This window comes from Patella vulgata, chromosome 6 (genome assembly GCF_932274485.2).
Source record: "Patella vulgata chromosome 6, xgPatVulg1.2, whole genome shotgun sequence".
NCBI classification, from domain to species: Eukaryota; Metazoa; Mollusca; class Gastropoda; family Patellidae; genus Patella; species Patella vulgata.
This window is the reverse complement of record NC_065884.2, coordinates 24,075,335-24,088,886: the sequence shown is the minus strand read 5'-3', so window position 1 is coordinate 24,088,886 and position 13,552 is coordinate 24,075,335. Positions and strand designations below refer to the sequence as shown.

The following is a 13,552-nucleotide window of genomic DNA, read 5'->3' as shown; positions in this document are numbered from 1 at the left end:
GACCGTCATGTTGTGCTACAGCACGTGCAGAGTCGCTCCACATTGGCATCCGAGACAGCACGTCAGACAGTGGAAACACACGGAAGACCCATCAGTACCGATACAGTGCACCGATGTCTCACGTGAACGTCTACAGTTTGCCCAACAACGCCAGAACTGGCGAAACAGGCAATGGAGAACTGTTCTGTTCACCGATGAGAGTCGGTATTGCGTATCAACTGCTGGTGGCAGAACCAGAATATGCAGTCGACGTGGCCAGCGTTATTTTGACCAATGTGTCATGGAACGAGACTCATGGGGTCCAAGCATAATGGTTTGGGGTGGAATCGGCCGGAACCAGAGAGTGGGTCCTGTGGTGTTCCAAAATCTTTGTCCAGAGAGAGGGGGCGGCATCACAGCAGTGCGCTACATCGATCAAGCTCTCAGACCCCACGTCATACCACATTTCCCTCGTCATCCAAACAACGTTTTCCAGCACGACAACGCCCGTGCCCACACCGCCAGAGTTACTCGGGACTTTCTACAGCAGAGCGGTGTCAACGTTATGCACTGGCCAGCCCTTAGTCCGGACTTAAACCCGATTAAACATCTTTGGGATGAAATTCAGAGGAGACTTAATAACGTCGTACCGAGACCAAACATAGCCGATGGATTGCGCCAGACTTTTCTGAGAGTTCCAGGTGCCAATGACGTTCATCAATCGTCTGGTCCACTCCATGTACAGACGCTGCGCTGCTGTTATTGACACTCGCGGTGGACACACCAGATACTGATGTATAGACTGTGTACAGAATCTAAACCTTCTCGTAATGTCTTGGAATTGTGATGAATTAATCACTAATGTGTCAACATACGGTTTACAAAAAATTGCTTTGATGCATTTAGTAGGTCATTTTCAAAAATGATTTGATTAAAGTGCCTCTCTGATTTTGAAATCGTACTGACGTTTTATTTTTTTTTTTTTTACTGTTTAGTATATGATTGTCTGGTCGCACATAATGCATACTGTCTAGTGTGGTCTCCTCAACTGATTAATGGTGGGTGATTATTACCCGCTTGCTGTATGACTCTAACCGAACAACTTCCAATGTGTTTCAACAGGATGGGGCTACAAGCAGACTAGCTTAGAAATAATTATGAAATAATTACTTGTAAATGGCTCTGAACTTACACTCTTATGCTTTAAACGTACTATCTAACTTTATGGTAAGACCGACTTTGACGGGTGTAGTGATATGGATGGCAGGGATTTGTACTAAAGAACACATATGTAGAATAATATTATGGTCTTGATTAATTATTCTCCATTGCCAAAATATCAGCTATGGTATAAGTTTATTCTGAAACGAAAATTAAATTGTTTATGAAATATTGTGACAATGACAGATCATGGGGTCTAAAGACAAAGGTGGAGAAATAGTGTTATCTTTCATATTATTGATTCTAAGTTCATAACCAAAAATATAGAAAGTATATGCTGGTTATTTTGATACGTTAAACATGCATTATGCAAGAGCAAAATCTGCTTATTACAAGTCTTTCTTTAGGCCTGAAATGTTATCTAAATTATCAATTAGACATTAATTAACTTATTCAGACCATAATAAACTCTCGATGTCAAGGCTAGCCTTCGATGTTGGCTGAATTAGATTCCTATATGCCGCTAACGGCCGTTGATAATTAAATCAGAAAAAGTGGATAATCGAGACGATGCTGTTTATATTAATGATTTTAGTAATGATGACCGAGACTATGCAAAAATTTCACCCGCTTCTTTCTCGTCTCATAGTGGATCAATTTGACTGAAATTTTTAGCAAATTACCTTTACACTATCTAATTTTTAACTATTATAGCGAGAACTGCCATCTCTTTATCTTATCTCCCATAATGTATCTTTAACTGAGCTATAGATTAATGAACATGTTGGTCATTTACATGTTTCTTTGTTATAAAAATATCATATTTGTTTACCAAATTAGGTAACAATCCCTGTCGATATCCAGGTTGGGGTGCATGTCCATTCCATATTTGGAATTTAACTGTTAACAGTCTTAACATTACTGACAAAAGAATAGGCACCTATAAATTAGAGGGCGTGGGGGCTAGAATAGTCAGACGCGCATTGGATTCTTTACAGATCAGACATGTATTGGGTTCTTTAGACGACCATTTCACGATGTAGGGTTTCCTGGGTTAATTTTAAATATTGTAATGTAAACTATTGTGTAACTGTTGTGAAATAAAGACGTATAGAAAAAAAAACTATTGTTGTTCCTGTTACATATTTGAGTCGGTATCGTAAGAAAACACAATGGTGAAGTCATACAAGAAGAAAGATAAAACAGTAGCCAGTCCAGAGCCAACCAACCCCTAGAAGATCAAGGGCTGTTCCAAAATATGTAGTAAGAAACGATGCATGGGTTATACGCCGGATGTGGCGACCGGTTTAACGTCACCCGCTCTCCACGTCTGACCGACGACCCATGGTGCTACACGGACTGAGACACGACGTTTTGACCAAGGCCCGCGAATCAAGGACGGTCGGGAGTCTCACGGCGCGAAGGCCCGGGCAGGTGCCTTATAGTTTTTAATACACCAATTTTTTCCATAAAATGTGGACTGACAGAATCCGATTCTAGTCCTACCCACCATACCCAAATCATGTAACCGTGTATTTGTTTAGTAATTTATACTAACTTTTTTTTAAAAAAAAACAAAAAAAAAAAAACAGCAACAATACTCTGCATACCTCCGGGCCCATCTAGAATCTGGACCCCTGGACAAGTGTCCCATCTGCCCCCCCCCCCCCCAACCTCTCACGGACCCTGGCTTTGAATTATGACTGGGAGTCCATTATTGTTGATTCCATGGAGTTTTCCTTTACTGCTTTCAAACTGACACAAATAAAGAAACATATTCCAAATAAAGAAGAAAAGATTAGACCACGTGATAAATTCTGGATTAATAATAGTATAAGAAAACAATTCTGACCAAGATTGGTAAAACTTCAGACTAATTAGAAACGTATATATTGACTTAATTAGGAAATTTAAGAAAGAATGTTTTCAAAAATTGGACGATAAATTATAAATGTTAGCAGTAAAGATTGGTGACATCTTTTGTCAATTCATATGCAATACGTAAACAGTCCACAAACATGGATTTACGCCCAATTGTCAACAATGAAGCGTCGGCTTTTTCTGACCTTGGAAAGGCAAACACACCCAACGTATTCTTTATCAATCACAACTCAGCACAACCAACGGACATCTTTCAATCTTAAAGGAGCTAAATCGCTATTCTTTGGCACCTAGAAATGGACACAAATGGGTCGTAATTCATATAATAATGTAATATGAATGTATATAAACTGATTTACATTCAATCGTTTCTATTTTTACTGCAATTTCTAATCTGTTATGTTCGGCGAAATCTGCGAAGAGTCCGAATTGAATGGCTGTCTTTGGCGTCTGGTTATTGCAGTCTACACCGGTAGTATTCTCCTACATGGGATAGTGGGTCACGGTGGCTAAGTGGGTAAGACGCTGGCTCGTTAGCCTGGAGGTCGGGTGTTCGATCCCTGCATTGGCCGAGAAAGTTCGTCCTGATTTTCCGGCGTGGTCCCCCTTGTCAGTGATGCAGGACCGAGGGCCTGACAAGGACAGCTGCCTAGTTGTTCGGATGGGACGAAAAACCGAGGTTCCGTGTACACATTGGCGTGCACGTAAAAAAAATCCCTTGACAGTTGGAATTCGATATATGAGTAGGCCCTAGTGCCGCTGTCCTGGCAAAATTCCCCTCATAGCACACTGTATGGCGTATGCCCGTCTTCATTAGCCCATTTCGGAGCAGAACAGTAGGACGTTAAACCCCATTTCATTTCATTTTAAGAAGTTAAATGCATCCAACTAAGCACAGTAGCGTACTAATTGCCGGGTTTTAAGAGGTATCACTATGTCGTAAAAAAAATAAAGAAAGAAATGGGGTTTAACGTCCACTCGGCACAGACTAGGTCATTTCGGGACTAACATATGGTTTAATTTTATTTCAATAATTCGCTTGCGCGTAGGGGGCTTTAGCAGTGGGAGGAAACCGGAGGACCCGGAGAAAACCCACGAGGTTGGACAGGCAACCCAACTATGTCGTAAATTCCACCTATAGTATAATATGCCAGTTAACATGAACGCCAGGATTGTATCCGATGACCTAGTCTATGCAATACAAATTACCAAAACAACAACAAAAAGCCTAAAAACACAAAATAAATACATTTTAATCATCTTCTCATATTTAAACGAATTAATAGACTTTCACAAAGTCTGTTTAAACAGGTTCTTATTCGCTTGCTAAATAACAAATACCAAAGGGGGTATATAGGAGCATTAATACAAAATATAAGCCTACAAAATAGTAATGTTATAATTCTATGTTTAGATTGAAGTAGATTCAAGGCACCTGGGATTGTACATATAATAAGTGGCATGGAACAAACAATATAGGCGGATAACATAACAAGGCTGTTTTTGGTAGCACTGCTCAAACTCACACGATCTCTTTTCAAACTTTGGTTTCTTAAAATAGAATTGTTCTTTAACATCTGATAACGTTCTAATCCAGCGCCAGTAGTAATATCAGAGAAATCTAGACATTTCGATCTTGTGGAAGCCGTACTTCCGGTACTTAAAGTTGGCTTAAGAGCACGTTTTTGATAGTAATGTTGTCGGATCCGGACAGCGAGAATTGGATTCTCTAAAGCTATTATGTCCTCAAAGGCTAAAGAATGGTCACATTTCTGATAATGGACGATAAAGTTATCTCCTTTAATATTGGCTGATATTGAGTAAGCACCAGCGTTATTACAATCTGGTTTGTACGGCTGTCTAGCTTGAATTGGTAAGTCGGTAGCGTCAGACGGAATACTTGGCGAGCGTTGCCAAGGAATGATACGATTTTTTGCAAATCTTCCAGTAATATTCAACATTTTACAAATACTGTAATAAGACGAAATTATGACTACAAGACCAACGATAAAAACCGTTAAAAACACGAAAATAATAATCAGTTGTTCTGGAGGGGTGTCTTGACGTCTGCCCAAATAGTATTCTTTTCTGAATGGGTCGATGGAATCTCTCAAATAAGGCGAACTTTCAGTAAAAGATAAACTGCACGTCGTACTTAGTAACAATGAAACGATCCAGTTTCCAGTAATGCATCTCGACACAACATGGCGCCTTCGTCCCAAAGATAGAGTTGGGCGTTTGATAGTTTTATGTCTGTAATAACCAATGGCGGCAAACGTGCCCCAATATTGCAACATACTATTGAAAACCAAAAATAATTGTACACCACTTAATGCTTTGGATTTTGCCGTTTCAACTTGGAGAGTATTGAAATTGATACACAGTAAAGAGAACAACATCCCAGTGCACATCAGTATGTTGTTAGCACATATATTCATTAGATGGGTGTTGGGTGGTGTTCGCAGACTCGGGGAATAATTCATTATAACAATGAGAAGCGTGTTAATAAATAAACTGATAACTATATTGAGAGCTAAATAAACAATCGTGAAGATTATACACCCGAAAGGCATTTCCCAATGTTGATTGGACGAATTTGATAAAGCTGAGTTATTCTCCATGGTTTAAGGCAAGAATTTGACGGTAAATATGATAGTAATATATCAACGAACATCTATAATAAGAATTTTGATGAATTTTTTGTGTTGATCTAAGCAGAATCGATGTCCAAATTATTAAGTAGAAACATTAGTCTTAATGCTCAAACAAGATTTCATTGATCCACCCTTGACATCGATATAAAAGAAATAACTCTGTTAATCATTTTTGAATGACGGTTGTGGCCATTTTGTTAATTCTCTTTCTCGGTAAATGACGGACGTGGTGATTTATTAGCACAAATTCAACCGCCATATTAATATGACAATTCCCGTTATTTTTTTTATACGTTAGCCTGTTTTGTTTTAGGCAGCACCGAATCCATCATTTCAGATCCCCACTGATCGACAACGATAATCACAAATAACTACACTTTCCAATATAAAATGCTGCTAACCGCATAATATTTTGCCATTCTGAACAATTGAATGTTTTGATGCCCAATAATTTGTATTTGTACAAATTATGCTGAGATGTTATCCATCCATACTAGTTTACAAATGGTTCCCCGCGTTTATTTGTCTAACTATAAAACTATAGACGTTTAATTGTCTAACCATAAAACTTTGAACGCTTAATTGTATATCAATAACACGGGATCCCCAACAACTTCGGTTAAAGGACCGATTAAGAAAGGAGTTTGCAAACAAGGCTACCTGCTGTTACACAGATAGCTGTAAACAGTTACAACAGGCTTAGCTTCTTCCAGTAGACGAAATAGTTTGGTCTTTTCAAATCGTTACTTGAATATATCTTACCATATAACCCGTTTTGAGGTCTTGGAAACGTTATCAGACGTTATATGAAAACCCGTATCTTATGAAGACGACACGAGAAGTTTGAAGTGCTGGCGACGGCAAGCTGTGAGATCTTTATTACACAATTCTAATGTATCTTCATCGATTTTTGTAATGGCAAGACTGTGACATCAACGTTTAATTCTGTAACGATGAAAATATTGAACATAGACTGTAAGATATGGAAAGTTACAGGTTAATAAAACAATATTAATGATGCACTATGTAAGAGCTAAATCTAACAATATTGGATGTCTTTTTGTGGCTTCAGAAATGTTATATAAATTATTATATAAACATTTATTATCATGCCAAGCCCATAATCAACTTTCTGGGCCATCGGATGATTCTTGATTTAAATCACACTAATGTGATTCATATTCAATTTTTAAAAAGTTTATCGTAATTTCTCTATTCAATTATGTTCGGTGAAATACGTGAAAAATCCAATTTTGACGTTTGTGAATCAGTCACTACTAAGAACTTCCGCATTGTCTTGTGGGATATGTTTATCTTTGTTCATCACAAAATGGCGGTCGAAACCATCGAGTACACGACTCGTGTGATGATTTTAAAATGTCCATTGTGTCTTAAATATTGGATATTAGGATCCCACAAATATTACAACTAGATATCAACATCATTATTGATTGAAATGGGCCAATATTGAATTCTAATTCTTGTTTTTAATTTAGAATATACCAGTACCGCAGTTACGATAATACACAATCATTGCACGTTTTCCTTTATCTATCTTTGAAATATTATATCAAGAACGATCAGTCCTGTATCTAAATCCTACATAATGTATCTTAAGTAGATTAGAACCCTTTCTTTCATGGCCATTTACGAGTTTAACAATAAAATAGATAACCGAGACTTAGTCTCGATTGCCAAGTATCGTTGCTACGATAATAAACAATCTACGCTACATTTTGTCAAAACTTCAAACATTCGTCGCTTAGCACAGAATAAGGTAATTTCACTGAAATTTTCAATATATCCATTTTACATTATCTATTTTTGAAATGTACTCTTCAACAAAAGTAGGGGGTATTCAGAAACAATACAAAACTGCGGAAATGCACTGCTGTTTTTATTAGAGGTAACCAGTGTATGTCAATAACAGGCCAATTGCCTACACATGAACATAAACAGTTTATATGGGCGTCTTATCTGATGACCCTATTTCACTTGCAAAGAGAGAGAGAGAGAGAGAGAGAAGAGAGAAATGGGGTTTAACGTCCACTCGACACAAACTAGGTCATTTCGGGACTAACATACGGTATATTTTTTTTATTTCAATAATTCGCTTGCGCGTAGGGGTGTTTAGCAGTGGGAGGAAACCGGAGGACCCGGAGAAAACACACGAGATTGGAAGGCGACCCTACTCCTTGTCACGTACAACCGGGGATTCGCAACCACGCCAGTTGACTCAATGACAGGCTTTATGATACAGCACGCACGTGCTAACCATTCGGCCATCCAACCCCCCTTCGCAAAGAGATACACAGTCAAAAGTGAAAATGGACGTTTTTGATTTTTGTCTTAATAATGAGTAATTGCTCCACCAATCCTCAGCAATTCGTTGTGGCATGCTCCTAATGAACCGTCCAATCACGATTTGGGGCAATCTGACCCACTCCTCTTGCAGTGCCACGCTCTACAGGGGAAAGGTCAGGACTTATGGCTGGCCAAGGCCTATGTACAATATGGTGACGCTGGAGGTAGTCATTCACGACACGAGCGGGGTGGGGACGGGCATTATCATCTTGAAAGAAGAAACGTCGACCTGCACGTTGAGCAAAGGGCAGAACTATCGGTGCCAGGATGTGGTCACGGTAGTACACACCAGTGACCCTTTCTTGAACAATAAGCAAGACCGTTCTGCCAGTAATGGTGAATCCTCCCCACAGCATAACAGACCCACGCCCGAATCTGTCATGCTGACTGACGTTAACGTTAGCATGACGCTCATTTACACGTCTCCAAACGCAAGCACGCCTATCGGTGAAATCCAGAGTAAATCTGGACTCATCTGAGAACATTACATGCGCCCATCGACGATTACCCAAATTTCTACGCTGCCTACACCATTGACGCCTGTTTACCATGTGCTGGCGAGTAAATGGAGGCACAACACGCGTATCTGTAACTGTAACTCGAATTCCTGTAACTTGGTACAAGTTTACAGAAAGCTGATTGTCCGTTTGTGCTCGATTTCGCAGGACCTGTGTACGGATGTATCGATCCTGGGCTTGTGTAGTGGCTCTAGGACGACCTGAACGAGGTCTATCATCAACATTGTGTGTTTGCTGATACCGGTTCCACAGTCTGCTGATCACTGACTGTGACACATTAAGCATGTTGGCTACTGCTCGCTGTGTAGAACCCATTTGAAGCATGCCAATAGCACGTAGACGTGACACACTAAAGCAAAGATAAGCTAAACTGTAAATCTTATGCAAGACCCGATAGGAAAGGAAACATGGATAGGATAAACCAGCACGCGGCAGTTTTCATCAACTTTTCTTTGAAGTGTCAAATTTGACAATGAACCCCTCCCATGTGTATGGCGCTATTGCGTATCGCACGGGCAGCTCAGTGGTTCTGTTGGGGCGATAAGTTCTATGAACATACTCTCAAAGCATATCAAGTGTCCATGACTATTTATCATATCACAACCTGCATAGGTATTTGCATTTCAATATCCCCTACTTTTTTTTTTGAAGAGTATATAATAGAAAGAACGACCAGTTTTTATCTAAATCTTACATAATGTACCTTTAAGTGATAATACATCACAAGATGTTTTCTAATTCTATTTTTACCTTAAAAGATCATATATTTCTTTTTAAAAAAAAAAAAAAATATCACCAACACTTACGTGTGTTAGGAATTAAAACGAGTTATTTTTAGATATTTCATAGACATAATAAAATTTTATTATCTACTTCAATTATATATAGATATAAGTTTACTACTACATATTATAAAAGTGTTATACTTAGGCGCGTGTCCAAAGGGTAGGGTCGAAGCATCGCTCAGGGTGTGTATTTGCCCCTATATTCATCGAAAGAACGTTGAACATACAAAGTATTGCCGCCGTTTTGGCCCCACTCCACGCTAATCCTGTACATATGCACTTAATGAGCAGAAATATTGTCTCACGAGGTTCCGAGTTGATAAAATTCACAGGTAATCCACTACTCACGTGAAAGTTGACGTTGTCTCCACCCTGCTAAAATGCCTGGATACGCCCCTGTTATCTACACCTACACCCATTAGAATTAGGGATATTCATTAATCCATCCTTTGTCTCTCAAGTACCCGTGTCTCCGCCATGGCCCGAGCGACTCGGTGAGGGAGCGGTGTGTTATCCGGGCTAGAAAATATTTGAAAGATATATGGTCAAAAGTTATCTGGGTTGAATGGAGCTAACTTTTTTAAAACATAGAAACTGAGATAGGCAACAATTTCGCTTTATTTTAGCCTACCTATAGCGATCGATGACCGCGTGCATGACCACTGGTGGGGGAGCACGACAACGGCACACTCCCCATCATTGTAGCGTTCTACGGGTACGGACTGGGCACCGATTACCTGCTGGGGTCCGTTTACCCTCAAGGTGACGAGAAAAAAAGTGGAGTGACGGAATCAGATTATAATCCTACACTGTAACAAAAATTTCCGTGAAAAAACGTAAAAAATTCCGGAAACAAAAATTACCAGGAAAATTTTATCCGTATTTGTTTTTCCTGTAATTTACAGAAATTCCTTCAATTAACATAAATTCCATTTTCAAATACAGAAAAAAAAATCCTGGTAAATTTTGTTACCTGACCATGAAGGTGATAAAAATTTCATTGAATTAACCATTGACTTTATACGCGTGCGTGAAATAGCTTTATTTAACGTCCGCTTCCACCGAAGTGATATCGCAAATAATTTTTAAACGTAACCTCTTTTCGCTATTATAAGAATCGAGAGCAAGGTATCACAAACCGCTACTCGTCAGTGGTTGGAGGCTTTCAGATGTGAGTTTGCGGTATTATCAATTCGCAGGTATGCTGACTCTGCCATAGAGACAAACCGACTTACACTGGCCAACCGGTTGTACTATCCGGACTTTAGCGCGCTTGATTACCAGATATTACAACCTTAACACCCGCAGCGTTAAAACATACTTTTACATATTTATGAAAATACTTACAATCTGATTACCGTATGATGAATAACAATACACTTTATAGATCTTATAAATAATGGAAATTAGATATACATGTCAATTAATATACCAAACGTTACAAAATATGATTCTTCATATTATGGTTAATAAATTGAAATGAATACTATAACATGATGATTATTAGGAATGATTATATATGTATACGATTACTTATCGTTGCACCGTTTATCCCGTAAAACAACAGAATTAAGTCCATTACAGAACGGAATAAAACATTTTATCCCTAAATTTCACGGAACTTCCTTGTCATTCCACCGTTTATTCCGTAAAATAACAGAATTAAGTCCGTTATAGAAGGGAATAAAACATTTTATCCCTAAATTTCACGGAAATTTCCTGTTTAATACTGAATATTCCACAGAAATACATAAAACACGTAATTTGAAGAAATAATTCAGACAATTAACACAATTTCTCCAGAAAATCCATCGATTAACAGAAAAAAGGTGTTAAATTACGGAATTCGGCCACATAAAAAATGGATATTTTTTACAGTGTACCAACGCCACTAGGTACCCACATTCAGAAAAGTCACCGGTTTTCCTCTACTTTACGATCAAGTAACAGTGCATTTCTTTATTAATTTATTCCCAAATTGTTTTTAAAACATTACTTGGCATACCTCTGGGCCCCTCTCCGCTCTGAGACCCTGGAGAAATGTCCCAGTTCTCTTACGGGCCCTGGTCTCCGCACAACAGCTGTGTGACTGTAAAATATCATTGGTAAAATGTTTATTTTGTCTTAAATATTGAATATCAGAAGCCCATCTTTTCCGGGTAAGATCACAACATCGGCGTTGATTTAAATTGACAAAAAATTTGTGTTTTCAATGTCATAGACTGTGGATGATATTGAGTTAGAGACTTAGCTACTTTAAATGCCATTCAAGGATTGTGCTGGTATATATTAGCTGCATTTGCACGGCAGCTAACGTTTTACGAAATTTCGCGCAAGTGCTTGTTTGTGTCTTAAAATCACGTTCTGCTAATACCTATGCTTAATATAAGCCAGGGTCCCGTTTCACAAAATTTTAACTAAAGATAAAATCCAAATTTTAGTAGATACTTCAATTTTGATTGGCTAAGCACTACAATCCATCTATTATTATCCATTCAAATTACTAAAATTTGGATTTTATCTTAGTTAAAATTTCGTGAAACATGACCCTAGTCTGTATGACATTTCACGGTTTTGACACCATGTCAAATTATATTAATTATACATCCTGGAACCTCAGAATGGCACTGTAATAGTTGTGTGGAAGTAGCAATTATAATTAATTAAACGTGACAGAATGGCTAATTAAATGTACCACACCTTGCCATTTCACCTGCAAAAAAGGCGTGGCGGTTAAACCCAAAGGAAAACGGCCAGACTGCTGTCATCGTATGATTATTGTGACAGTTAGACTCTTTAACATTTATTACAAAAACAAAAATTGTATGTTAACCTGGATTTATTTGCATGTTGGGTGTTTCTATGGAAATGTTAAGGCCGCCAATGTAAATTGATAACTTGCATAAGAGTAACACGTAATGCAATTATTAAGCGCTATAACTACTTCCACTGTCAATTTCTTGAATGTAAATGCAAATGTTTATTTTATTTATCCTTTTAATTGAGATATTCAACTCAAATAAGTCTAATAATTTCCAACAAATTCATCCCTCCATCAGTTCTATCCCCAAACAACAATGACAGACACGGATGTTTATCAATACAATTACCACAAGGTTGTTTTTATCAGACAGATACATAGCTAAAAGCTAAATACATTAAGTCAATGATACAAACATTATCAAGAAAATGTAAACTGAACATCAACAGATCGTATAAAATCAAGTAAACCAACTTTAATTCATCTAATTTGTATTGCTTTTCTCGAAAATAAATATCTAATCTGTCAAGTAACTCCTAATCGGTGATATCTGCTCTACTAACTAGACCGTTTAATACATCTGGGTGTATCATATGCTGACTGTAATGTATAATTTACATGCTGCCCGAAAAGGGTGTTTTATGTAATAAAATCTATCTATCTATCTATCTATATGATAATAAACCCGATTGACTTACCTAGTGAAATTAATGAACCAAACGATTGTTACTTGATCGAATAGTTGATTATTATATAAAAACAGACACACCATGTGGATGATATAGTTCACAACGTCGAGAACGGTTGATTTTCCTAGAGTGGTCTTCACCAGCTAGTATGTCATGTCTTGTTTATCTTGTCAAACAGTCATAAATTAACCCAACTTTAATTTCCATAAAAACCCTGCAGATTTTTGCACGCGGCAGTGTCTCGATCGGACCACGTGATACAGTGTGGTTCCTTGTCGTCTGCTTGTAAATCGTGTATCGATCTAAAGTAATTAAGTGTAATAATATCGAGGGCGAGATTTGTGCTACATGTATGAATACTTATATAATCCTATAGTTGACGTTGGTATGGTCGTTGGTAAAAGGTTTCAAGGGATCTTTTACCTAATATTGGGCAAAAAATCGTAAGAAAGGTGTCACAATCATATTTTTACATCTGAATTTCATAATTAAATTATGTTCACAATTTTATGTGTCTCATTTGGATCCCCCAAACTCATTTTTAATTGTCTCATTTGGATCCCCTAAACTCATCAGTTTTATTGTCTCCGTTGTATTATATCCCCCAAATTCACCTGAATTGTCAACTGCAATTAAAGGCATGCAGCTTGTGCACAATATAGGTATACTAGCAGGATACCCGGCTTCGCTCGGGGGTCATAACTCCGAAACCGGAAGTGGTAGACTAACGCCACCTGGCCTATGTTACTCCCCGGTCCGA

At 38.1% G+C, this 13,552-nt stretch overlaps 1 protein-coding gene across 1 annotated transcript; it reads right to left on the bottom strand.

The window, feature by feature from the left end:
- Nucleotides 1-4,277: 4,277 nt before the first annotated feature.
- LOC126823895 (uncharacterized) lies at nt 4,278-12,947 on the bottom strand. The gene is made up of 3 exons (XM_050552960.2): nt 12,802-12,947; nt 9,691-9,861; nt 4,278-6,620 (listed from the first exon to the last, which is right to left on the bottom strand). The coding sequence occupies exon 3, from the start codon at nt 5,640-5,642 to the stop codon at nt 4,278-4,280; it is 1,365 nt and encodes a 454-aa protein (XP_050408917.1). The 5' UTR covers nt 5,643-6,620; nt 9,691-9,861; nt 12,802-12,947.
- Between the last annotated feature and the right edge of the window lie 605 nt (nt 12,948-13,552).